At 43.0% G+C, this 27,649-nt stretch overlaps 1 protein-coding gene across 4 annotated transcripts in view; it reads left to right on the top strand.

The window, feature by feature from the left end:
• LOC110493904 (alpha-1-syntrophin) overlaps positions 1-27,350 on the top strand; it is a 79,191-nt gene extending 51,841 nt beyond the window's left edge. For 2 of the 4 annotated variants that reach the window (XM_021568494.3, XM_090205020.1), the window contains 6 exons: positions 963-1,152; positions 2,106-2,295; positions 4,900-5,030; positions 5,937-6,133; positions 7,318-7,505; positions 25,654-27,350. In XM_021568494.3, coding sequence (XP_021424169.3) covers positions 963-1,152; positions 2,106-2,295; positions 4,900-5,030; positions 5,937-6,133; positions 7,318-7,505; positions 25,654-25,746 — 989 coding nt within the window. In that variant the 3' untranslated portion in view covers positions 25,747-27,350. Of the gene's footprint in view, positions 1-962; positions 1,153-2,105; positions 2,296-4,899; positions 5,031-5,936; positions 6,134-7,317; positions 7,526-25,653 lie in introns of all 4 variants that reach the window. The other 2 variants (XM_021568493.3, XM_090205019.1) reach the window with 1 other exon arrangement.
• Positions 27,351-27,649: the final 299 nt, after the last annotated feature.

Genomic DNA, 27,649 nt, shown 5'->3' with positions numbered 1-27,649 from the left:
TATGGAAAACACTGGAGCATACTGCTGACTCGTTGGTAGGTCTCGGAGAGACTAACTGACTGACCGACTTTTGGGGTCAGAGGAAGCCCCTGTTTGTCCCCTGAGAGAGGACCACTTCACACCTCCCAAGTGAAACCTGAGTCGTACCCTTCTGGTCCCTCTCTCCCGTCCTCTGGTCTATTTATACCCCAGCCTGCACTGGCTCCCCATACCACAGCCTAGTGGGCAGCAGAACCGCCACCACTCTGGAGGAGGAGGCTGTGTGTGTGTTTGTGTGTTTGAGCATGCACGTGTGTGCACGTGCATATGAGTGCGTGTGCGTGGGCTTGAATGCATGCGTGTTTGTGCGTATGTGTGGTTGCCGTGTGAGTGTGTGTGTGTGTGTGTGTCTGGTCAGTGAACAAGCAGGCTGGCTGTGGTGCGTCTGTGTGGGCATAGGCCATGTGTAAGAAGCATGTGTAAGACAGAGAGCGGGTGCTTGCACGACAGGCAAGGCGAGCGAGCAGAGGATCAGGATTTGGTCACAGCAGTGAAAGAGAATACTTGCTCATGAAATTCGCAACATTGATAGGAGCCAAGGCTACAGTTCAACTCCAACTTCATTTGGCTAATGAACCTTTTCTTGCACACTCCATCAGCTAAACACTGAGGGGCAGTTTCCCGGACACTGATAAGGCGTAGTTCTGAACTAAAAGGCATTCTCATTGGATATTTTTAGTCTAGGAGTAGGCTCAACCTGTGTCTGGGAAACCGATCCTCAATTGTTCTTTAACTGAGTTTAAGATTAGTCTTGGACTAAAAATCAATTTAAATTAAAATCCTCCATTGAGTAGGCTTTTTCAGTCCAAGACTAGGCTTAATCTGTGTCTGAGAAACCCCAAAACCCAAATAATTTTTCTTACGGCATGCAATTCATCTTATATGACACCTTCCTTAATACAAATTCTCTTTTTTCCTCTCAGTGAAATACATCAAGGAGATGTCGGCCTTTTTTAAGAACACCTCCCCCGGTGCACCCTTACCCTGGGACTCCCCCCCTGCCACATCACAGAAAGGCGCACACGCCCCTGCCGAGCTGAAGGAGGCCAGGACCATATCGCTGAAAATGTGCCAGGTGACTAGGAAACAGTGCCCCCCGGACACAGAGAACAGGTACTGCGGGTGAAAACCAGTCCCTGAAAACCGGAACATTCGGTTGTTGGGGACTTGGCACAGGCTAATGGGGAACTGAGTTCCACGATGAGAGAGAGTTAGAGAGAGAAACTGGGTACAATGGCTTGTATCTTGAATTCAGTAAGATGTTCATCAAGTCAAAAGACCCACAAGGCACTCCTTTTGGAATAGAAATGAAGGTCCGTTGAAGGTAACGAGCACCCTACTTCTTAATATTCACCTGAAGCAAAGTAGCGCTGCTCTGTTTTATCTCCTTTTTCACAGCGAGTTCTGAGCTCCGTCTGCTTTCCCCTTTGGTTTGACTTTTGGTAGCCTATGACGTGATGAAAATGATTGAAACTTTGTTTCACTAAGCTTAGTTCAAGGTATGTAGTGGAGCACTAGTGTGTGTGTGTGTCCTACTTCATCTCTCTTTATATCTCACCTTTGGTATGAAAAATTCTGTCAAAAAGAAGCACACTGGTTTTGGACACTCTGGTGTTCTCCACAATGTGCTTTATCGGGGCTCAAAACCAACGTTTCGGTCAATGTTAACACATTGTGGAGCAGACCAGGGGACGAGTGTTTATATTTCCATGTATGGAAGACCTTGAATGACAAATACCCGACAAACTGTGTTTAGGTTAGAATCACCTCATGTCAAGTTACCATGACTACTTTGTCCAGAGGTAAAGTGGATGAGAATATTTTCCTTTGACCCTCCTCAACTTCAAGGGTCATCAAAATGTGGATTTTAGTACCTTCTACAAGGGACCTGACCACAGCGAATACTGTTTTCTTCTGTTCGTCTCCCCCCTTTCTCTTTTCACCTCTTTTATTTCGCCCTGTCTCTCGCTCTCCCCTCTCTCTCCTCCCCCATTTCTCTCTTTCTTTCTGTCCCCCTCTCTTTCTTCCCCCTATCTTTCTCTCTCTGTCCCCTCCCCTTCACACAGGTACTTTGAGGTGATCTCGTCCAGCAGAAAGAGCTCAGTGTTCCTGAGGGCCAAGGACCCCGTCATGGCCCAGTCCTGGTACAACGCCATCCAGGTCGGGGTCTTGGGCCTGGTTCCCCGCATCAGGGATGAGTTGAGGGCCATGCAGGCGGACCTGGAGGTCAAACACATGGGCTGGATCACTGAACAGGTACAAAGGGTCAAAGGTCAAATATTTGTTTGTGTTTGGTTTTATGCATTTTAATGGCAGGCAGGCCTGGGTTCAAATAATATTTCAAATCTTTCAAATACTTTGAACACTTGTACACACTCTGTTCAGAGGTGCTAAATACTCTCCGCCGGGAAAAACTATTGTTGTGTCTGAGCCCTTGGCGTGCCAGGAGTGCCAGGTGGGCGGGCTTTGCACTTTTGAGACTTTTCTAGGAATGCATTTTAGGATATACAGTGCATTTGGAAAGTATTCAGACCCATTGACTCTTTCCACATTTTGTTTCGTTACAGCCTTAATTTAAGATGGATTCAATTCATTTTTATCCTCATTAATCTACACACAATACATAAATTTTTTTTTGCAAAGTTATAAATAAACAAAATACAGGAATACATTATTTACATAAGTATTCAGACCCTTTGCTATGAGACTCGAAGATTCGAAATTGATCATCCTTGAGATGTTTCTACAACTTGATTGGTAAATTCAATTAATTGGACATGATTTGGAAAAGCACACACCTGTCTATATAAGGTCCCACAGTTGACAGTGCATGTCAGAGCAAAAACCAAGCTATGAGGTCAAAGGAATTGTCTGTAGAGCCCCTGAGACAGGATTGTGTCGAGGCACAGATCTGGGGAAGTGTACCAAAACATTTCTGCAGCATTGAAAGTTCCCAAGAACACAGTGGCCTCCATCATTCTTAAATGGAAGAAGTTTGGAACCACCAAGACTCTTTCTAGAGCTGGCCGCCCGGCCAAACTGAGCAATCGGGGGAGAAGGGACTTTGTCAGGGAGGTGACCAAGAACCCGATGGTCACTCTGTGGAGATGGAAGAACCTTTCCATGTGTTTGTTGCCATTCCATTCGCTCCGTTCCAGCTATTATTGTGAGCCATCCTCCCCTCTGCAGCCTTCACTGCCTGGCACCATCCCTACGGTGAAGCATGGTAGTGGCATGGGGGCGTGGGGATATTTTTTAGTGGCAGGGACTGGGAGACTAGTCAGGATTGAGGGAAAGATGAAAGGAGCAAAGTACAGAGAGATCCTTGATGAAAACCTACTCCAGAGCGCTCTGGACCTCAGACTGGGGTGAAGATTCAGCTTCCAACAGGACAACGACGCTTAGCACACAGCCATGACAATGCAGGAGTGGCTTCAGGACAAGTCTCTGGATGGCCCAGCCAGAGCCCGGACTTGAACCCGATCGAACATCTCTGGTGAGACCTGAAAATAGCTGTGCAGCGACGCTACCCATCCAACCTGACAGAGCTTGAAAGGATCTGCAGAGAATGGGAGAAACTCCCCAAATACAGGTGTGCCACGCTTATAGTGTTTTAAAAAAAAATACATTTGCTAATATTTCTACAAATCTGTTTTTGCTTTGTCATTAAAGGGGTAGTGTGTAGGTTGAAGTCGGAAAAAAACAATTTAATCAATTCTAAAATAAAGCTGTAACGTAACAAAATGTGGAAAAAGTCAAGGGGTCTAAATACTTTCCGAATGGACTTTTTACTGCGTGACATACATTTGTAAATATATTTGTAATACGCACATTTGTATGGACATTTTATTATTTGGCACATTGTTTTATGTTTCACATGTATTTGACATTTTTGCTATGTATTTTTTTCAGCATTTAGCATTTTAGCAATGCGAAAGCCAGATTAGCAATGAACAGAATGAAATACTGTCTGACTAACACTGTGTTCTGTTTAACTGCATTAGCGACTAGCCTAGAAGCAGTCGACTGAAGACTGTACGACATGTCTGTTTAGTTTATTGAAAGCAACTTTCTGTGTTTTCTGAGAATAGGTTTAGCATTAACGTTAGCCTTGTGCTAAGGAGCTGCCAGCTAATAGGTAGTATGTGCCTTACAAAGGCAAAATAATGAACGTTGTTCAAGGAATGAAACATATAGGGCCCGTTTCCCAGACACAAATTAAGTCCTGGAATCAGAATTATTTTAATGGAGAATAACCAGAGAGACAGCTTTTTAATTCTGGACTAGGCCAATATTGTTGAAAACCCAACAACAATGTAGTAAAAGCCCTTGATGGACGGAACATTACCGTCAAGCACCACAACACATGGAATTTTCCAAGAATTATATATTTCTTTCAAAGTTTTAAAGCAGTCTTGCCTACCGTGAATGCTGACAAATCAATACATTTTGGGATGAAAGGAGTGAAATTGTCAGAAACTAGACACTCGTTGTTATTTCTGCTGAATAAATGATGTTGTTAAACATTCCCCTTGTTTGTACTTTATTATGGAATTGAAAATTATTATTTGATCTTAGCCTTTTGTCAAAGAAGCATTGGAATATGCGACAGTGTCATCAAGGCAAAGGGTGGCTATTTGAATCTCAAATGTATAATTTGATTGGTTTAACACTTTTTTGGTTACTACATGATTTCATGTGTAATTTCATAGTGTTGATGTCTTCACTATTATTCTACAATGTAGAAAATAGTAAAAATAAAGAAAAACCCTTGAGTAGATGTTCTAAAACTTTTGACCGGTAGTGTATGTTGTGACATTTGATTCAGAAAAAGTGTGTGTGTCTGTCCTTTCCCCCAAGGCGACCCAGGGTCCAGAGAGACCGTTGCTGGCTCTGCTGACTGAGAGAGACCTGTTGCTATACCCCACCCTGCCTGACACTAAAGACAGCATCAACAGCCCAGTCAAGAGCCACCCGCTCATCACAACCAGGTAGGACACAAACACTATCTAAAACCTTAGCCCCGGGTACACACTAAACATTTCCCCAAAAACCTTTTCTTCAACGGACATTCTCTCTTAAAGGGATGGGCAACGGAACCGGATATGGTGGCCATCTTTGATTTGCCAGTGCTTTCCAGTGCAAATAATGCAGTCAGAACTGGCAGATACAGTACATCACATAAACAGTTGTGAAAAGACATGTAGAAAAGTTTAACCTTGCAAGATTTTGTAACTTTAAACCAGTCATGTATAAGTGTGTACGTGCCTGTCACCTAACATGTGGCAGTGTCACACTGTGTACGGCTGAAACCAGACAGTCAAATCTCCTTCCAGCCAAGTCAGTTAAATGACGAGCCACGGCTTAAGATCATTGGGTCAAAAAGTCATTATCTCATCATAACTAGGAGTGACACATTCGCATGTACACACACTACCCTGTTTGCCTGTACTGTATTTAAAGCCAGTCTGTCAAGACATTCTGGCCAAACAGCAAATCATACTTAAACACGCCCCAAACTGGGCTATTGGCATACTTAATAATCTTCCATAAATGGCCCATTGACGCATGTTGTCATATTAATGTGAAAATTATTAGGAAAACCAGCAAGTTGTGTTTTGAGTTTTCTCTACCCCTCATGGTTCTCTCTCTCATTTTCCACTTTCTCTGTTCTCTTTTTTTCTTCTCGCTCTTTCCCTACTTATCCTCTTTCTCCCTCTCTCTCTCCATCCCTCCCTCCCTCCCTCCTCTTTCATGTCCTACTCTTCCTCTCCCCCCTCCCTCCACCATTTTCTCTCGTCCACCCTCTTACCACCTTTCCCCCTCTATCCCTTCCCTATGCCCCCTTTCTCCATGCCATCTCTCTCCCCCTCTCTTACCCTCCCCGCCTCCTCCAGACTGGTCCACTCGGGTCCGGGGAAGAGCTCTCCCCTGCAGGATTCTGAGCTCTCCTTTGGGCTGCGCATGGGCACCAAGCAGGGTGTAGAGACCCACGTGTTCCGGGTGTACTCGGCCAAGGAGCTTTCAACCTGGACCCACATGCTGGTGGACGGCTGCCACAACGCCGCAGAGCTCATCCAGGAAGTCACCACAGGTACGGATGAAGGAGTAGCGGATGAAGTTAGCCTGCTGAGCTAAAGCCTAGGGGAGCTAATGCGAGTCTTCAGGTTTCAGACAAGGTACGGAACGAGGAGCCTCCGCCAAGTTAGCCCGACTGAGCATAAGCCTAGGCATGAGCTCGGGAAGTTAACACAAGTCTTCAGGTCTCAGACAGGGTTTCAGTATGGAACCATGCTCGTGTCATGAGAGGTCTGAGACAAGAGGACTTACGTTAGCTCCTTGAGAAAATGTCTAGGCTTTTAGCTCAGAGGGCTAACACGGTCTTCAAAAGATAATCTGTAGGCCTACTGCAGTGTAGGTAAAAACATTGGGGATTGGAAATGATGCAGACAATTACATTGACAGAAGCCCCAATCTATCTTCAATATTAAAGCTGATCTACCCCCATCTTCAGGGGCATATTTCAGAAATGTATTTCATTACATTATTATTCATTATTTGTATTATTCATTATTCATTATTGCTATTCAACTTGGTGCTTGGCATCACCCTCTGAGAGAGTTTGTCACACTAACCATGTATCGTTGCTGCAGAACAGGTATTTTGAAAAGTAACATTTAAATGATCCAACTGTAAGTGTATATGGCATCATGGATTCCTGCAAAACAACAGCAGATAGTCAAGCAAAAGACCAACAGCAAGTATGTGCAGGTCTGGCTGTTTAAATAGGGTAGTACTGCCCTCTACTGGTTTTCTGGTGTGGTGCAGCATATTGTCAATAAAAAGTCACTCATTGCATTCATGGGAGGCAGCCACATCTAAGCTGGACTTACAAAATAAATTAATTGCAACTGTCTGCATTCATACTGACTATATGATCAACGTCGGGAAGTATGTCTCATAAGAGCTGTCCTTGTCAATTTGTCAGAGAACAGATCAGTCAATAAACTACTGTAGCTTTTAGTATTTTGTTTTGTAAGGGGAGTGAAACAGAGACGTGAACGCATTTACAATGTTTAGCAGATGCTTTCACCTAGAACGCCTTACAATAAAAACGTTTAGGGGTGGTTTTCTGGACACAGGTTAAGCCTAGTCCTGGGCTTAATTACGCAAGATCAATGAAGAATCTTCATGAAGAATGAAGAAATCTGTGTCTGGGAAACCGGCCCTTAGTGACCAACCTGTGTTACCCTTTCCCCCCCCTGTGGTCCCTGGCAGCCTGCAGCTGGAACGGGAAGGAGTGCAACCTGGGAGTTCACATCAACGAGGGCTTTTCCCTGTTCACCGAGGAGATGGGCATCAGAAAGACGGTGCTCCTCCAGCAGCCCTTCGAGCGCCTGCGCATGTCCTCCGACGACGGCGTGCGCATGATCTTCCTCGACTTCGGAGGGCCCGAGGCGGAGATTGTGAGTTGGACTGATGACTGGTTGGTTGGTTATTTGTTTGGTTGGTCTGGCTGTCTTTCTGGATCTCTTTTTCTCCTTCTTTCTCTTTTGTTTACTCTTTCTTTCTCTCGCTTCTACTCTGTCTTTCTTTTTCTCTCTCTCTCTCTCTCTCCCTTATCCATTTTCGTTCACGCTGACATTCTACCCATAGAAAGATTACGACTTCAGAGGATGGTCTGTTGCATGTGCAGGTGTTGGGCAAAATTATGAGAAAATAATGGTCCCTACAATATATGTGGATATGGAACAGTCCTTCTCAACAACTGGGTGATGCTTTGCATTTTGGCAACTCAACACTAACACGGTGAGCTAAGAAGTCCATGCTGCGCAGTACAACTTTTTTTCACGTAACTTGATGGTAATAGCCTAATAATTGTGTGCCAAAGCCAAATTGTGCGCAGGCGCAGTACACATCATGTAAAAAGAGAAGCGTGAGAGGATGTCTACTTTCAAAGGGAGAGGGACATCTGTCTGTCTGTCTGTCTGTCTGTCTGTCTCTGTGTGTACCAAAGTGAAATAGATAATATACTAAAGTGAAAGAATGTACAGTAAACCTAAAAGTTCCAAAGGAATAGAGACATTTCAAATGTCATATTATGGCTATATACAGTGTTGTAACGATGTGCAAATAGTTAAAGTACAAAAGGGAAAATAAATCAATATAAATATTGGTTATATTTACAATGTCGTTTGTTCTTCACTGGTTGCCCTTTTCTTGTGGCAACATGTCACACATCTTGCTGCAGTGATGGCACACTTTGGTATTTCACCCAATAGATATGGATGTTTATCAAAATTGGATTTGTTTTCAAATTATTTTAGGGTCTGTGTAATCTGAGGGAAATATGTGTCTTTAATATGGTCATACATTTGGCAGGTTAGGACGTGCAGCTCAGTTTCCACCTCATTTTGCGGGCAGTGTGCACACAGCCCGTCTTCTCTTGAGAACCAGGTCTGCCTACGGTGGTCTCTCTCAATAGCAAGGCTATGCTCACTGAGTCTGTACATAGTCAAAGCTTCCCTTCATTTTGGGTCTGCCACTGTATACTCTCTGTTTAGGGCCAAATATAATTCTAGTTAGCTCTGTTTTTTTGTCAATTCTTTCCATTCCGTGTCATGCAATTCTTTTTGTTTTCTCATGATTTGGTTGGGTCTAATTGTGTTGCTGTCCTGGGGCTCTGTGAGGTCTGTTCGTGTTTTGTGAACAGAGCCCCAGGACCAGCTTGTTTAGGGGACTCTTCTCCAGGTTAATCTCTCTGTAGGTGATGGCTTTGTTATGGAAGGTTTAGAAATCGCTACCTTTTAGGTGATTTTTGGACATTAACGGTTCTTTTCTGTTTTTTTTATTATTAGCAGGTATCGACTTAATTCTGATCTGCATGCATTATTTGGTGTAATACGTTGTACACAGAGGATTTTTTTTTTTGCAGATATCTGCATGCAGTCTCAATTGAGTGTTTTTCCCATTGTGTGAATTCTTGGTTGGTGAGTGCACCCCAGACCTCACAACCATAAAGGGCAATGGGTTCTATAACTGATTCATTTTTTTTTTGTTGCCAGATCCTTATTAGTATGTCGAATTTTATGTTCCTTTTGATGGCGTAGAAAGCCATTCTTGCCTTCTCTCTCAGATCGTTCACAGCTTTGTGGAAGTTACCTGTGGCCGAAGTGTGTAGATGTTTAGGCCGAGGTATGTATAGTTTTTTGTGTGCTCTAGGGCAATGGTGTCTAGATAGAATTTGTATTTGTGGTCCTGGCAACTGGACCTTTTTTGGAACATCATTATTAATATTTTTGTCTTACTGAGATTTACTATCAGGGCCCATGTCTGACAGAATCTGTGCAGAATATCTACGTGCGGCCCTCCTTGGGACAGAAGCACCAGATCAGCAGCAAACAGTAGACATTTGGCTTAAGATTCTAGTAGGGTGAGGCTGGGTGCTGCAGACTGTTCTAGTGCCCTCGCCAATTCGTTGATATACAGTGTATTCGAAAGTATTCAGACCCCTTTACTTTTTCCCCAAAAATGTACGTTACAGCATTTTTCTAAAAATGATTAAATAGTTGTTTTCCCTCGTCAATCTACACACAATAACCCATAATGACAAAACAAAAACAGTTTTTTTTTAAGCAAAAACTTAAAATATCACATTTACATAATATTCAGACCCTTTACTCAGTATTTTGTTGAAGTGATTACTTCCTCTGGTCTTCTTGGGATGATGCTACAATTTTGGCACCCCTGTATTTGGGGAGTTTCATCCATTCTCCTCTACAAATCTTCTCAAGCTCTGTCAAATTGGATGGGGAGCATCGCTGCACAGCTATTTTCAGGTCTCTCCAGAGCTGTTCGATTGGGTTCAAGTCCGGGCTCTGGCTGGGCCACTCAAGGACATCGAGAGACTTGTCCCGAAGCCACTCTTGCACTGTCTTGGCTGTGTGCTTAGGGTTGTTGTCCTGTTGGAAGGTGAACCTTTGCCCCAGTCTGAGGTCCTGAGTGCTATGGAGCAGGTTTTCATCAAGGAACTCTCTGTACTTTGCTCTGTTCATCTTTTCCTCGATCCTGACTAGTCTCCCACTTGCTTGATTGGTGGAGTGCTGAAGAGATGGTTGTCCTTCTGGAAGGATCTCCCATCTCCACAGAAGAACTCTGGAGTTCTTTCAGAGTGACCATCGGGTTCTTGGTCACCTCCCCGACCAAAGCCTTTCTCTCACGATTGCTCAGTTTGGCCGGGCGGCCAGCTCTAGGAATAGTCTTGGTGCTTCCAAACTTGTTCCATTTAACCTTTTCACATGTGAGTTCCATATATCTTTATCGTCCCCAGTGTGTTGTTTTATTCACGTGATGTCAGAATGCGCTCACTGTTCCAAAATGTCCAACAGTTAATCTGCACTGCCCTCAAACCAAGGCACGCTGCCTGTATATATTTATAAGCTGTTTCATCTTGTCAATTTCAAATGATTTTTTAACAAGTTTAGTTTTCTAACAACAGTTTGAATTGAGGTGTGTTCCGCCTCATTAATTCACATAAAATCAGGCCATTTCACTTTTGCGGACAATTTATTTTTGAGGCATTACTGACCCGGACAAACTTCCCCAAGCACTTCCCAATTGTTTCTGCAGACATTTGCGCATCTCCAGTCAGAACAAGACCTGCACACACGTGTTCACATTTTCCGTCTGGCGCCCACATCGAATTCGCCGTTGTTTTCATTACTGCATGATCACTGGAAATGTGTGCATTTCTATCAAAGTAAGTGCCTTATTATGTTATAATAGTTATTGTATGTCGTGTTATGTCATTTCTACTGTAGCTCACTGTGTGTATGGAGCATAATATTTTTGTGTTTATCCCTGATAACCGCAGACACGCGAGGTAACCTTACTAATTTCATAACCTTTATGGTGTTCTATTCAATTGTGCTATTAGCGCCGTAAAACAATGCTAATTGCATCAGAGAAGTACTTTCAGAAACCACACACACAAACAAACATTATTTGCCAATATCATAACTGGAGCTGGGCATCTTTCGAGCTGGAGATTGAGGCCAGCTTTTGTATGCTAGCGTACACTCCTTAACAGTTTACCTGGATGTAAACACAGCAAGAAAACACTTAGGCCAATATGTTGAACAACAACAACAAAAACGTGTTTTTCTGAAGGAAAAAAAACGGAATATGCATAACCCATAATTCATATTCATGCAGTGGTTGAACAACAACTGCATTTCCACCCCCCACCTCTAAAGGCATAGTATCATGGCAGGTCACCTGTCAGGTCAGTCAGTCAGTAATTGCTGCAGATGTGCTCAATAGTGCTTGAGCATATGATACCCCCCAAAGCATGGTGAAACACATAGAGGTGTATCACAAGCTAAGCACATGCACTTTGTTCTTTGCTCCCTTTTCCTGGTGCCAGACAGGCAGACTTTGCAGTGCCTCCGTGTGTGACTACTTTGAGCAGCAGTTTGAGGGACTTTGCAGGGAAAATTCCGTGCAGTGAGGCGTAGAGAATTGTCTGCAGCAGGACGACCCCCAGTGGATGGGCGCCAAGGGGTGTGGTGATCCTCCAGCTCTCATGAGGTTCTCATGAGGTTCTCTCTGTACTTTTGGTAGGTAATTACTTTACCCATGGGGGAGAGGGAGAGGGGAGGATGAGGGAAGGGAGAGGATGAGGAGGCAGTGGGTATGTGGGTGAGATATTGTCACTATAATTGCATAATGGAACTGGATGTGATTTGTATGTTAACTGTACGTCCAATTACAAAAAATACCTTATTCAGTAATCATCTCACCTGTTAGTTGGTGGTGAACTATGTGGCCATTGAGGGCAGCAGTGTCGATCAGATGGAAAAATACCAATTGGTCGTTTTCCAGAGTGCATTCCACAAAGCTGTTTATCATGTCCGCCTTATCCACGGCCCCCATTTTGAGGTTATAGTCAAGCACACAGTCTGGTTTGATTTCTCTCAGGGAAGGTGGTCCACCTCATTTGTCATGCCACTTTACTGCCAGCTGTTGACCGTTCTCCTTGAACTCCACCTCCCATCTCTGCATCATCCTGCATCCGAATGCTGGCATCCCCTTCCTGTTCGACCTGACTGTGCCACAGGCCCCTGTGCTGTTGGAGAGCAGATGCTAGAAGAGTGTGGGACTGCTGTACCAATTGTCAACGTACAAAGTGTGTCCCTTGCTGAGAAGAGGAGCCAGCGTGGTCATCATCACGGACCCGGACACCCCAAACCCCTCATAATGTTGGATCCTGTGTAAACTATAATTTCACATCGCACATAGCAAATAATCAATAAATCACCATCAGAAAATGTTTTGTGTGGTATTTATTTACTGTTTTATTCACATGTTTTCAAGTACTGATGACTAATCATGCCTTCTAATTATTGTATAGATTGTAATGGACACATTATGTGTGTAAAATACTTTTTCGAAGGTTGTACTGATTTATGATGAGCTAAGCTAATTCCAGCTATGTGTGCAGCCATGTTTGTAGACATACAACTCATTCTGGGTTTGACGTGATGACGTGAGGGAGGGTTCACTCATTTTTCGAGTGAACTTCCGGAAGTGAATGATGGGATGTAAACGATGGTAGACGACACACCCTCTTCAACATGCATACTGCAAACAGACCAAACTCATCTTGTCTCCTCTTAATATCTCTACCAATCTTTGGATTACTTTCTATTTCTAGAAAGTGTTTTACTGAATTATTCAATGGTGATCTCATGCGTGATGTGATGAATTATAAATAGTAATTATTATTAACTAATTCATATTGTGGTTTCTGTCATCCGAGAGTCTAAACATGACCGCTTGTGTTACGTCAATCTTTCCTCAGTGAGCGGGAGGACAAATGTAGCCTACATTTTCCAGTTTGGATGATTGTGTTATGCTGTAGCTATTCAGTGAATGTCTGAACATTGCATCCAAAAACAAACGGGTCACATTCACAACATAATTTTGCAAGGACTGTGTTTGTGCAAAATGTTTCTGTGAAAAAACAGTGTGGCCAGCTCAAACGTTGACTGTTGCGTCAATCGATACTGGACGTTCTGAATAAGCGTTCTAATCACAGCCTACGCTGCAGGGACCACTTTAGAATGATCACACCCATTTGTTGGTATGTGTAAAAAGGTTAAGAATGATGGAGGCCACTGTGTTCTTGGGGACCTTCAATGCTGCAGAAAGTTTTTGGAACCTTTCCCCAGATCTCCGCCACTCACAATCCTGTCTCGGAGCTCTACAGACAATTCCGTCGACCTCATGTCTTGTTTTTTGCTCTGATATGCACTGTCAACCGTGGGACCTTATATAGACAGGTGTGTGCCTTTCCAAATCATGTCCAATCAATTGAATTTACCACAGGTGGACTCCAATCAACTTGTAGAAACATCTCAAGGATGATCAATGGAAACAGGATGCACCTGAGCTCCATTTCAAGTCTCATAGCAAAGGGCCTGACTACAAATGTAAATAAGGTATTTCTGTTTTTATTTTTAATACATTTGCTAAAATTCTAAAAACCTGTTTTCGCTTCGTCCTTATTGGGTATTGTGTATAGATTGAGGGAAAAAATTATTTAATCAATTTTAGAATAAGGCTGTAACGTAACAAAATGTGGAAAAAGTGAAGGGGTCTGAATACTTTCTGAATGCACCGTATATGTTGAAGAGGGTGGGGCTCAAGATCAAATCAAGTTTAATTGGTCACATACACATGGTTAGCATATGTTAATACAAGTGTAGCGAAATGCTTGTGCTTCTAGTTCCGACAGTGCAGTAATATCTAACAAGTAATCTTAACAATTCCCCAACAACCACCTAATACACACAAATCTAAAGGAGTGAATGAGAATATGTACATATAAGTATAAGGATGAGCGATGGCATCTGCAAGGTGCAATAGATGGTATAAAATACAGTATAAAAATGTGATATGAGTATTGTAAGATATGTAAATATTATTAAAGTGGCATTGTTTAAAGTGACTAGTGATCCACTTGTTAAAGTGTCCAGTGATTGGGTCTCAATGTAGGCAGCAGCCTCTCTTGAGTTAATAATTGCTGTCTAGCAGTCTGATGGCCTTGAGATAGAAGCTGTTTTTCAATCTCTCGGTCCCAGCTTTGATACACCTGTACTGAGCTCACCTTCTGGATGATATCGGCGTGAACAGGCAGTGGCTCGGTTGGTTGTTGTCCTTGATACTCTTTTTGGTCTTCCTGTGACATTGGGTGCTGTAGGTGTCCCCCAGGGATATGTTGTGCAGACCGCACTACCCTATGGAGAGCCTTGCGGTTGAGGGCGGTGCAGTTGCCGTGCCAGGTTGTGATGCAGTCCGACATGATGCTCTCGATTGTGCATCTGTAAAAGTTTGTCAGGGTTTTGGGTGACAAGCCAAATTTCTTCAGCCTCGCTGTTGCGCCTTCTTCACCACACTGTCTGTGTGGGTTGACCATTTCAGTTTGTCTGTGGTGTGTACACTCAGGAACTTAAAACTTTCCACCTTCTCCACTGCTGTCCCTTCGATGTAGATAGGGGGGTGCCACCTCTGCTGTTTCCTGAAGTCCACAATCATGTCCTTTGTTTTGTTGACGTTGAGTGAGAGCTTGTTTTCCTGACACCACACTACGAGTGCCCTCACCTCCTCCCTGTAGGCTCTTGTCGTTGTTGGTGATCAAGCCCGCTACTGTTGTGTCGTCTGCAAACTTGATGATTGAGTTGGAGGCGTGCATGGCTACGCAGTCATGGGTTAACAGGGAGTACAGGAGAAGGCTGAGCACACACCCTTGTGGAGCCCCAGTGTTGAGGGTCAGCAAAGTGGAGATGATGTTTCCTACCTTCACCACCTGGGGGCAACCAGTCAGAAAGTCCAGGACCCAGTTGCACAGGGCGTGTTTGAGACCCAGGGCCTCCAGCTTTAGTCAATGAACATCATTCTTACATAGGTATTATTTTTGTCCAGATGGGATAGAGCAGTGTGCAGTGTGATGGCTATTGCGTCATCTGTGGACCTGTTGGGGCAGTATGCAAACTGAAGTGGGTGGCCGGTAAGGTGGCGGTGTTATGATCCTTGACTAGCCTCTCAAAGCACTTCATGATGACAGAAGTGAGTGCTACGGGGCGGTAGTCATTTAGTTCAGTTATCTTTGCCTTCTTGGGTACAGGAACAATGGTAGCCATCTTGAACCATGTGGGGACAACAGACTGGGTTGGGAGAGATTGAATATGTCCATAAACACACCAGCCAGCTGGTCTGCGCATGCTCTGAGGACGCGGCTAGGGATGCTGTCTGGGCCAGCATCCTTGCGAGGGTAAACACGTTTAAATGTTTTACTCACAGCCATGGAGAAGGAGTTTCCAGTTTACATAGAGTCCAGTGAAGTTCCTTGAGCGCCGTCTTGGTGTTCGCTTAAGGGGGAATGTACACAGCTGTGACTATAACTGCCGAGAATTCTCTTGGTAGGTAAAATGGCCGGCCTTTGATTGTAAGGAATTCTGGATCGGGTGAGCAGAAGGACTTGAGTTCCTGTATGTTGTTATGATTACCTCATGAGTCGTTAATCATAAAGCATACACCCCCACCTTTCCTCTTCCCAGAGAGGTGTTTATCTCCGTCGGCGCGATGCATGGAGAAGCCCGGTGGTTGAACCGATTCCAACAACAGAGAGCCATGTTTCTGTGAAACAGAGAATGTTACAATCTCTGATGCCTCTCTGGAAGGCAACCCTTGCTCGAATTTCGTCTACCTTGTTATCAAGAGACTGGACATTGGCGAGTAGTATACTCAGGAGCGGTAAGCAATGTGCACATCTACGGAGCCTGACCAGGAGGCCACTCCGTCTGCCCCTTCAGTGGCGCCGTTGTTTTGGGTCGCCTACTGGGATTAGATCCATGTCCGGGTGGTGGTCTGAACAGAAGATCAGCTTCGGGAAAGTTGTATTCCGGTCATAATGTTGGTAAGTTGACGTTGCCCTTATATCCAATAGTTCTGCCCAGCTGTATGTAATAAGACTTAAGATTTCCTGGGACAACAATGTAAGAAATAATACATAAAACAACTAAATACTGCATAGTTTCCTAAGAACTTGAAGCGAGGCGACCATCTCTCGGCGCCAGTTATAGTTACAAAAAATAAACTGGTCACAGATGCTTCACCGTTGGGATGTTGTTCTTCGGCTGGCAAGCCTCCCCCTTTATCTTCCAAACATAATGATGGTCATTATGGCCAAACAGTTCTATTTTGTTTCATCAGACCGGAGGAAATTTCATCAAAAAGTAAGATCTTTGTTTCCATGTGCAGTTGCAAACCGTAGTCTGGCTTTTTTATGGTGGTTTTTGAGCAGTGGCTTCATCCTTGCTGAGCGGCCTTTCAGGTTATGTCGATATAGGACTCGTTTTACTGTTGTTTTCTGAGGTCGTGCATGATTTCTTTTGATTTTCCCATGATGTCAAGCAAAGAGGCACTGAGTTTGAAGGTAGGCCTTGAAATACATCCACAGGTACACCTCCAATTGACTCAAATGATGTCAATCAGAAGCTTCTAAAGCCATTACATAATTTTCTGGAATTCTTCAAGCTGTTTAAAGGCACGGTCAACTTAGTGTATGTAAACTTCTGACCCACTGGAATTGTGATACAGTGAATTATAAGTGAAATAACCTGTCTGTAAACAATTGTTGGAAAAATTATTTGTGTCATGCACAAAGTAGATGTCCTAGCCGACTTGCCAAAACTGTAGTTTGTTAACACGAAATTTGCGGAGTGGTTGAAAAAATGAGTTTTAATGACTCCAACCTAAGTGTATGTAAACTTCTGACATCGACTGTATTTGTTTATAGCATTTGTTAATATTATGCCGTTCCTTTGGCTTTGATGCCTCTTGATTGAGTATTGCTCTGTTCTAGTGGAATGTGATTTGGCTGTGATCTGATAGGGGTGTCAGTGGGCTGACTGCGAAAGCTCTGAGAGATTCTGGGTTGATGATCAGTGATAAAGTAGTCTGCAGGACTACTGCCAAGGGATGAGCTGTAGGTGTGACTACCATAAGAGTCCCCTCGAAGCCTATCATTGACGATGTACAGACCCAGTGTGCGGCAGAGCTGCAGGAGTTATGACCCGTTTTTGTTGGTTGTTTTGTCATAGTTGTGTCTAGAAGGGCATATTCCAGGTAGGTGTTTGTCCCCCTGTGTGCTAGGAGTATCAGGTTCTTGTCCAGTTCTGGCATTTAGGTCGCCACGGACTAGTACATGTCCCTGGGCCTGGAAATGGTTGATCTCTCCCTCTAGGATGGAGAAGCTGTCATCGTTAAAGTATGGGGGTTCTATTGGTGTATAGGTAGCACACATGAGGACATTTTTCCTTATTAATTTCTAGGCAGATGTAAAATGTTCTTGTTGACTTGTTTGACTAATTTAATAGAGTGGGTTAGGTCTGATCTATACCAAATTAGCATACCCCCAGAGTCTCTTCCCTGTTTCACACCAGGTTGTTTGGGGGATGGGACCACCAGCTCTCTGTAACCTAGAGGGCAACCAGTGGCTCCCTCTCCTCTATACCATGTTTCTTGTAGGATGACAATGTCTGTATTTCCACTTTATTTGATGAAGTCTGGGTTCCTGCTCTCTCTTTAATTAAAGCCATCAGCTATGTTCTTTTGCTACAATATCATGTCAGGGATATCAGCACATCACAAAGAGCCTCCTTAGAATAACAAAGAGTGTGCCCGGCTCAGTTTACTGCCATCCTACACCTCCTACCTTCCCTCAGTCCCCCATCCCACCTCTCTCTCTCCCTCCCTCTCCATCTCTCCCTGTCATTCTCTCTCTCCATCTCTCCCTGTCATTCTCTCTCCATCTCTCCCTGTCATTCTCTCTCCATATCTCTCTCTCTCCCTGTCATTCTCACTCTCTCTCTCTCTCCCTCCCTCCATCTCTCTCTCTCTCTCTCTCTCCATCTCTCTCTCTCCCTGTCATTCTCTCTCTCCATCTCTCTCTCCTCTCTCTCTCTCTCTCTCCCTGTCGTCCTCTCTCTCCCTCTCTCTCTCTCTCTGTCCCTGTCGTCCTCTCTCTCCCTCTCTCTCTCTCTCTCTCTCCCTGTCGTCCTCTCTCTCCCTCTCTCTCTCCATCTCTCTCTCCCTATCTCTCTCCCTCCCTCCCTCTCCATCTCTCTCTCCATCTCTCCCTGTCATTCTCCATCTCCATCTCTCCATCTCTCTCTCTCCATCTCTCCCTGTCATTCTCTCTCTCCCTCCCTCCCTCCCTCTCCATCTCTCCCTGTCACTCTCTCTCCATCTCTTTCTCCCTGTCATTATCTCTCTGTCTCTCTCTCTTTCTCCCTTTCATTCTCTCTCTCCATCTCTCTCCATCTCTCCCTGTCATTCTCTCTCTCCCCATCTCTCTCCATCTCTCCCTGTCATTCTCTCTCTCCCCATCTCTCTCCCTGTCATTCTCTCTCTCTCCATCTCTCTCTCTCTCCCTGTCATTCTCTCTCTCCATCTCTCTCCTTTGCTGTTGGTGTCCTTCTCTTGTTCACATGGATGCTAATTTCTACCCTCCCTTTTTGTGCACCTTTCTCTCCATGCGAATTCTGAGCTTGCACTTAAGTATGAAAATAGCATGCTATTCACCCGCTATTAGTTTGGTTTGGATATCAAATAAAGGAAGGTATGGCGGAGGTGTGTCTACAGATACGCCATATTCTGACCTTGACTTAATTCCCTCATAATTCCACCACCTTAACGCACAATGAAATGATGAAGAAGGTTGAGCAACCTGTCTGTTCCAAATGGAACCACATCTTATTTTATTTTTCCCGATAGAGGTAAAAGCATTCTCCCTGCAATGTCATTTATAAAAAGATAAGGGCTATTGATAAGAGCTATGTAAATTAGTAAGCCGTTTGGATAAGGGGATTGTAAATATAAATGACAATTGTTTTACGTTCATTTCACCTTATGATCTCTGGAGACAAATGTGAAACCAGTCACATGGCAGCAAACTGAAGCATATCAACATATCACCTTTTCCACAGTGAAGTTTATGAAATGTTGGCCTCTTAACTTGCAGCTATGAAATGTGGAGACCCAAGCTATTAGGCTTCTGTAGCCATGTGCAAATGACAGTATAGTGCCAAACCTACCGAGTTGATTTATGATTTCTAGAATTATATGCCCAGACTTTTCACAGTATTTTTTTGGACAATTTGTTCCATGTTAAATATTAGCCACTCGTTAGCCACTGTCATTAATACCAACATATATTTATAACTGTCACTTTAGTCTTAGTTCCTTACATTTTGCATTATTCCATTACATCGTTAGTTCACCTTTCTTTCCTCTTGTCATGTTTGTGTGGTTGTTCCTGAGGATCGCTAGCAATAGTGGATCATATTAGGCTAACGTTGTGCAATAATTTGGAACATGTAACCTATTTGACTCATTATTTAATGCAGACCATAAGTAGCAGTTTAAACCTGTAGCCTGGCCCACGTTTCACAACGACTGGACAGTTCCATGATTAGTGAGAATTAGGATAGATTTAGAGGACAACTGATCAACCCCTATTGTACACATTTATCACCTTCCAATATATCATAGATTAAACTGTTTTTATATGGCAACTTTCAGGACAAATCGAACCACTGTATTTTTTTATTCACCAATATATTTCATGCATAAAGGCTCTCCACATCGTTTTTAAAATTCATGAATACTTTCCTAACCCTAAATAATATACAGGATCAGAGTATATATAAATGAACCGATTGGTACTGAAAAGGAGACGAATATACTAGTGATGCACCGATATTACATTTTTGGCCGATACCGATACCTAACCAATAACCGATATTTAAAAAAATTGCGGCCTTTTAAGCATTCTAGTACAGTTAAATTGTTAACACACACACATGGATGCAGCGGTCTAAGGCACTGCATTTCAGTGCATGAGGCATCACTACAGTCCCTGGTTCGAATCCAGGCTGTATCACATCCGGCTGTGATTGGAGTCCCATAGGGCGGCGCACAATTGGCCCAGTTTCGTCCAGGCCGTCATTGTAAATAAGAATTTGTTTTTAACTGACTTGCCTAGTTAAATCCAGTCGTTCCTCTGGTGATGTAGAGGTTAACCCAGGCCCTGCAGCCCCCAGCATCACTCCCATTCCCCAGGCATTCTCATTTGTTGACTTCTGTAATCGTAAAAGCATTGGTTTCATGCATGTTAACATTAGAAGCCTCCTCCCTAAGTTTGTTTTATTCACTGCTTTAGCACACTCTGCAAACCCGGATGTCCAAGCTGTGTTTGAATCCTGGCTTAGGAAGGCCACCAAAAATCCTGACATTTCCATTCCTAACTATAACATTTTCCGCCAAGATAGAACTGCCAAAGGGGGTGGAGTTAGCCTGCAGCAGTTCTGTCATACTATCCAGGTCTGTGCCCAAACAATTTCAGCTTCTTCTTTTAAAAATCGACCTTTCCAGAAACAAGTCTCACCGTTGCCGCTTGTTATAGACCCCCTTCAGCCCCCAGCTGTGCCCTGGACACCATATGTGAATTGATCGCCCCCCATCTATCTTCAGAGTTCGTAGAGTTTGGTGATGTCACGCCCTGGTCTTAGTATTTTGTGTTTTCTTTATTATTTTGGTCAGGCCAAGGTGTGACATGGGTTATTTATGTGGTGTGTTTTGTCTTGGGGTTTTTTGTAGGTCATGGGATTGTGGTTAGTGGGGTTGTCTAGAATAGTCTATGGCTGCCTGGAGTGGTTCTCAATCAGAGGCAGGTGTTTATCGTTGTCTCTGATTGGGAACCATATTTAGGCAGCCATATTCTTTGAGTGTTTCGTGGGTGATTGTTCCTGTCTTAGTGTTTGTTTGCACCAGATAAGGCTGTTTAGGTTTTCCACGTTTATTGTTTTTTGTATTCAGTTGTTCATGTGTACTATTTCGTATTAAAAGAACCATGGACACTTACCACGCCGCATATTGGTTCTCCGATCCTTTTCGCCTCTCCTCTTCGGAAGAAGAGAAGAAGAGGAAATCCCTAACAGGTGACCTAAACTGGGACATGCTTAACACCCTGGCCGTCCTACAATCTAAGCTAGATGCCCTCAATCTCACACAAATTAACATGGAACGTACCAGGTACAATCCTAAATCTGTAACTATGGGCACTCTCTTAGATATCATCCTGACCAACTTGCCCTCTAAATACAACTCTGCTGTCTTCAACCAGGATCTCAGCGATCACTGCTTCATTGCCTGCATGTGTAATGCTTCCGCAGTCAAACGACCACCTCTCATCACTGTCAAACGCTCACTAAAACACTTCAGCGAGCAGGCATTTCTAATCGACCTGGCACGGGTATCCTGGAAAGATATTGACTTCATCCCGTCAGTAGAGGATGTCTGGTTGCTCTTCAAAAGTGCTATTCTCTCCATCTTAAATAAGCTTTCCCCATTCAAAAAAATGTAGAACTAAGAACAGATATAGCCCTTGGTTAACCGCAGACCCTTGACTAGCACAAAACATCCTGTGGCGTTCTGAATTAGCATCGAATAGCCCCCGCGATATGCAACTTTTCAGGAAAGTCAGAAACCAATATACTCAATATACATACTCAGTTAGGAAAGCTAAGGCTAGCTTTTTCAAACAGAAATTTGCTTCCTGTAGCACTAATTCCATAAGTTCTGGAACACTATAAAGTCCATAGAGAATAAGAGCACCTCCTCCCAGCTGCCCACTGCACTGAGGATAGGAAACAGTGTCACCACTGATAAATCTATGATAATCGATTTCAATAAGCATTTTTCCACAGCTGGCCATGCTTCCCACCTGGCTACCCACATCCTGGCCAACATCTCAGCACCCCCTGCACCAACTTGCCCAAACCCCGTCCGCCGCTTCTCCTTCACCCAAATCCAGACAGCTGATGTTCTGCAAAATCTGGATCCATACAAATCACCTGGGCTAGACCCTCTCTTTCTAAAATTATCTGCCGAAATTGTTCAACCCCTATTTACTAGACTGTTCAACCTCTCTTTCATATCATCTGAGATCCCCAAAGATTGGAAAGCTGCTGCGGTCATCCCCCTTTTCAAAGGAGGAGACACTCTAGACCCAAACTGTTACAGACCCATATCTATCCTACCCTGCCCTTCTAAAATCTTCGAAAGCCAAGTTAATAAACAGATCACCGACCATTTCGAATCCCACCGTACCTTCTCCGCTATGCAATCTGGTTTCCGTGCTGGTAATGGGTGCACCTCAGCCATGCTCAAGGTCCTTAACGATATCATAACCAACATCGATAGAAGACAGTACTATGCAGATATCTTCATCGACCTAGCCAAGGCTTTCGACTCTGTCAATCACCACATTCTTATTGGCAGACTCAATAGCCTTGGCTTCTCAAATGACTGCCTCACCTGGTTCACCAACTACTTCTCAGAGTTCAGTGTGTCAAATCGGAGGGCCTGTTGTCTGGACTTCTGGCAGTCTGTATGGGGGTACCACAGGGTTCAATTCTCAGCACGACTCTTTTCTCTGTATATATCAATGATCGCTCTTGCTGCTGGTGATTCTCTGATCCACCTCTATGCAGACGACACCATTCTGTATAGATCTGGCCCTTCTTTGGACACTGCTAACAAACCTTCAACACCATACAACACTCCTTCCGTGGCCTCCAACTGCTTTTAATCGCTAGTAAAACTAAGTGCGTACTCATCAACCGATTGCTGTCCGCACCCTTCTGCCCGCCTAGCATCACCACTCTGGACGGTTCTGACCTAGAATATGTGGGCAACTACAAATACCTAATTTTCTGGTTAGACTGTAAACTCTCCTTCCAGACTCACATTAAGCATCTCCAATCCAAAATTAAATCTAGAATTGGCTTCCTATTTCACAACAAAGCCTCCTTCACCCATGCCGCCAAACATACCCTCGTAAAACTGACCATCCTACCGATCCTCGACTTCGGCAATGTCATTTACAAAATAGCCCCCAACACTCTACTCAGCAAACTGGATGTAGTCTATCACAGTGCCATCTGTTTTGTCACCAAAGCCCTAAATACTACCCACCACTGCGACCTGTATGCTCTCGTTGGCTGGCCCTCACTACATATCCGTCACCAAACCCACTGGCTCCAGGTCATCTATAAGTCTTTGCTAGGTAAAGCACCGCCTTATCTCAGCTCATTGGTCACCATAGCAACACCCACCCATAGCATGCGCCCCAGCAGGTATATTGCACTGGTCATCCCCAAAGCCAACACTTACTTTGGCCGCCTTTCCTTCCAGTTCTCTGCTTTAATTGACTGAAATTAATTGCAAAAATCTCTGAAGCTGGAGTCTTATATCTCCCTCTCTAACTTTAAACATCAGTTGTCAGAGCAGCTTACTGCTGTACCTGTACACAGCCAATCTGTAAATAGCACACCCATCTACCTAATCCCCTCTTGCTCTTTTGCACCCCAGTATCTCTACTTGCACATCATCACCTGCACATCTATCACTCCAGTCTAATGCTAAATTGTAATTATTTGTCGCCTCTATGTCCTATTTATTGCCTACCTCCTTACTATTCTACATTTGCACACACTGTACATAGATTTTTCTATTTTTATTTTATTTTGTGTTGTTGACTGTACGTTTGTTTATGTGTAACTCTGTTGTTTTTGTCGCACTGCTTTGCTTTATCTTGGCCAGATCACAGTTGTAAATGAGAACTTGTTCTCAACTGGCCTACCTGGTTAAATAGAGGTAAAAAAAAAGATATAATAAAAAAATAAAGGTGACACATCACACTGACCAAAATGTTATTTTGTGGCATTTACGTATGTCCCCATTTCCAGTAAAACATAATCACACCTATTTCTTTCACTTACTTGCTGTGCTGTTTTGTTGTTCAGTCGTTTCATTCTCAACCAGGATTTCTATGGAACACCTTTTGGGTCTTTGCTATCAAAAAAGATACATGTCAAATAACACTATTTGATGTGTCAAATAACACAACATAATCTGTTTCAGTAGCTAGCTAACTATATAGCTAGGTGTCATCTAAAATAACCCTAATTTATGAGACAGTTCTTATTTGATTTATGGTGGTCGGACCCATCTATGTGAAGCTAGCAATAAGGATTAGCCACAATAGTGGACTTTGCGGTTAGCCTTCAAAATAAAGGTATTCTACTATTTGAATTAATTTGCATCACTGCCAATGACATACTTTTATTTTGAAGGCAGACCGCAAATTCCACTATTGTGCCTAATCCTTCTTGTGGCTAGCTTCACAACACATAACCCGCTCTGGTCGGGTCGAGCCTCACTAGCCAGATGAAGCTAGCTGGCTGCTTATAACGTTAGCTTTTGGCAACCAAGCTAATAATAACTCACAAGGATTCATAAATCATTGCTATGAATAATGAAAATGACTGCAGTTTCTACTTGTCATTGTTTTCAGGTTGGTTGTATTGGTGCTAGCTAGGTACCAAGCTAAAGCTAGTTACCCCAGAAGTTGCGGTCGAACAAATTATGCTTTATTACCAATGCGGTATTCTAAACACATCGTTTGTGGCCAGTGTTTGCTTGTTTGCAGACTTTTTTGCACAGCTTTGACAGCGCTACTGTATCTTTTTTGACACACAAAGACCCAAACGGCGTTCCATATGTCATATGTCTTTTTTTATATATTTTTTTTAAAAATTATTATATATATTTTTTTCCCCCGTATGTCGTGAAGCTAATAGCAGTGACTCTATTACTGTGTAACTCCGGTAGGGCAACATCTGAAAAATAGCGCACCTAGTAGTGTCGGCGAAAGCCAACATCACCTACTACAAAGAACGATTGATTGTCAAGGGCAATGAATTCCATTTTCTTGGCTTTAATGGATTTCACCTTTGAGTTGTCTCGCTGAAAATGTCTTACTTTTTCAAATGACTGCTCAACATGTTGACTGCTCGATCCACACAGCAGACATTGTGGGCTAGGTTAGGAATGCTGTGTTGCACGTGTAGTGCAACATTTTACGTGGCGTTATTACGTCATGTTATATAGGTATGCACGGTATCTTTGACATCGGTTTTTAACATCAGCGTTACACTAGACATCGTTCAACTAGTTCACCGATATATCGCGCATCCCTAGAATATATGTGTATTTGGATGGTTTTCTTTCATTGATCCCTATTCTGAACCCCTCCTATATATAGAGTCTTTCGAGAAAATTCTAATTAAAGTTACTCCGTATTTAAAGGGATGACTTTAGATACATGTACTGAAAACCCTATTGAATGAAAACTTCATGAGAAAATCTGTTGATCAGCAAGTGGGAGGGTTTTCAGGGGTTGAATTCAATTTATTCAGTGTGCGCAAGTTGCTGCACCTGCAAAGCCTGTTATGCACCTGCATAAAGTAAGTCTGAATACCAACTATTGAAACGTGTAAAAAGGAAATAGATTTCCTAAGTCTGAATCGGGCCCATGATGAACCCCATTTTCAAACCCCCAAAAACATTTCAATATAGAGTAAACTTTTCAACTTCTCTCTCCCCCTTCTTTCTCTCTCTTACCCTCCCTTCCCTCTCCTGCAGCAACTGGACCTCCACTCCTGTCCCAAGACCATGGTGTTCATCATCCACTCCTTCCTCTCCGCTAAGGTCAAGCGGCTAGGCTTGTTAGCATGATGATAACATTTTAACCTCCCCACCCACCCTGAAAAACCACCGAACCACCCATGCGTATTTACACGCAGCCACGACTAACGTTAGGAGGATGTGACGTCACTGCAGAGGATATGATGTCACGGCTCTGTTTCAAACCTCACCAAACTCTTACCAAGGGCCACTGTTGGTCAGAATCAAAGTGGAAAGCGAGTGGATTGAAGACATACTGTACCTGCAATAATGATGCTTTCAAAGGTCCTTATCAGTCGTAAGGGCAACATCTGTCCTAAGAGGATATTAACTTACGAGAGCCAAACTTACACTTATGACAGCCTACATAGCACTGTTGCCAAGCTCAAGGGGCTAAATGTTTGAATTGTATTTGTTTCATGGGTCATAGCATGTCCATTGTCATAAGTGATAAGTCAATTGATATAACCTCTCACGAGTGGTTATAACAGGCACCATTGATTTTACAACGGATTCAAAAAAAGTTACACAATTTAAAACTGTTACATGCACTGTTGACTGATTGTGTTGAACTATTCAGAGGGTTTACTGTTTGGCCATAACATTTTTTGGGAAACATTATTTTAAGTCTGCTTTTAGAGCAGTTTTCCAAGTACTGATTCAGATACATTTTGAGTGCAGCGAAAAGCCTTTTGACTCTGCATTTCTTTAGTAGGTTCATAAATGTTTCCCGTAACCAATATCAACATGAAGATAACTTCAAATGTGCTTTCTGACATATTGTTTAACACCTAAATCCAGACATTTGGAAACAGGTACCAAACGGATTGTTGCCACTGTAATTTCACTTAACAAAAAGCTCCACCCTCCAACTAACTGGAATGACTTTATGCATACGATTACTATGCATTTATAGATACAGTATATACAGAATTTGACGCGTTATCATTTCTGTCGATGGAGTGCATACTACGACCCCTTTTGATTTAGGAAGTTGTCCCTCAAAACTAGATCCTTTTCAGTTTGAGGAAAGATCGATGGAATGGTTCTCCCATAGGTATAACCAGCCATATAGGTGTATGTAACTGTATAGTATACGTATATGTATGTATTTGGCTCTGGGTATAACATTATCAATGAATACATTGAAAGTGTTTCCTATTAAAAGAGTTATCAGAGTATATGCTACAGGTACTGAGTTGTGTTTATATTTAAACCTCTAAGTCCTTACAAAGCTAGTTGAATACACATTATGTTCTCTTCTTAACAACTACAGCCAAAATCGCTGATGCATTTGAAAGATATAAGCTTGTTGGGGACTCAAGATGCAGTTTTTATACAGTGTTAGTCCTTTTGTTAGGTGTGTGCATTTACAGAAGTCAAACCAACTTAAAATGAACAGAAATGGGGTCTATAGTTTACATGACCATGTATGTGTTCAATTACCCCCATTTATTTTGTGTCAACAGACTATTCACTACCCGTGGCCTTTGCTCTACAATGCTAAACAAACCTATATTAATATATATTTCAAACTAAAACTTGTTTGCTTTCAATAAGAAACATTTATTGTATATTCTTATTTAAACAAAAAGGTGTGCCTTGCAGGGTTGTTTGTATATAAAAGTGTAATAAACTTTGATTGTTAACTTTTACAGGGTTTTATTGGTAGATCTCTAGGTATCAGTTTGATTAACAAGTTGCATATGTAATAGGGACCCCGCCCACAAAAGTGCAGTAACTGGAGTGTACTGTGTTATTTTGGAAGCTTTGCTTTCCTAATAACTTCAGTGTGCTTGCAGTTGAAGTATAACTGGGTCATTCCATGAATAGCGTACGTTCTGCTTCCCTTTGATATTTTAAGTAGACATTTTTTCACAGATTTTTAAGCCTGTTATGTTAAGTGAAGGGCCCTTTAATATAGACCATATGGAGAAAAAAAAATTCAATCTGA

The sequence above is a fragment of the Oncorhynchus mykiss genome, chromosome 17, assembly GCF_057628025.1.
Source record: "Oncorhynchus mykiss isolate SJ-2025 chromosome 17, ASM5762802v1, whole genome shotgun sequence".
NCBI lineage: Eukaryota > Metazoa > Chordata > Actinopteri > Salmoniformes > Salmonidae > Oncorhynchus > Oncorhynchus mykiss.
This window is presented reverse-complemented; position numbering and strand designations above follow the sequence as displayed.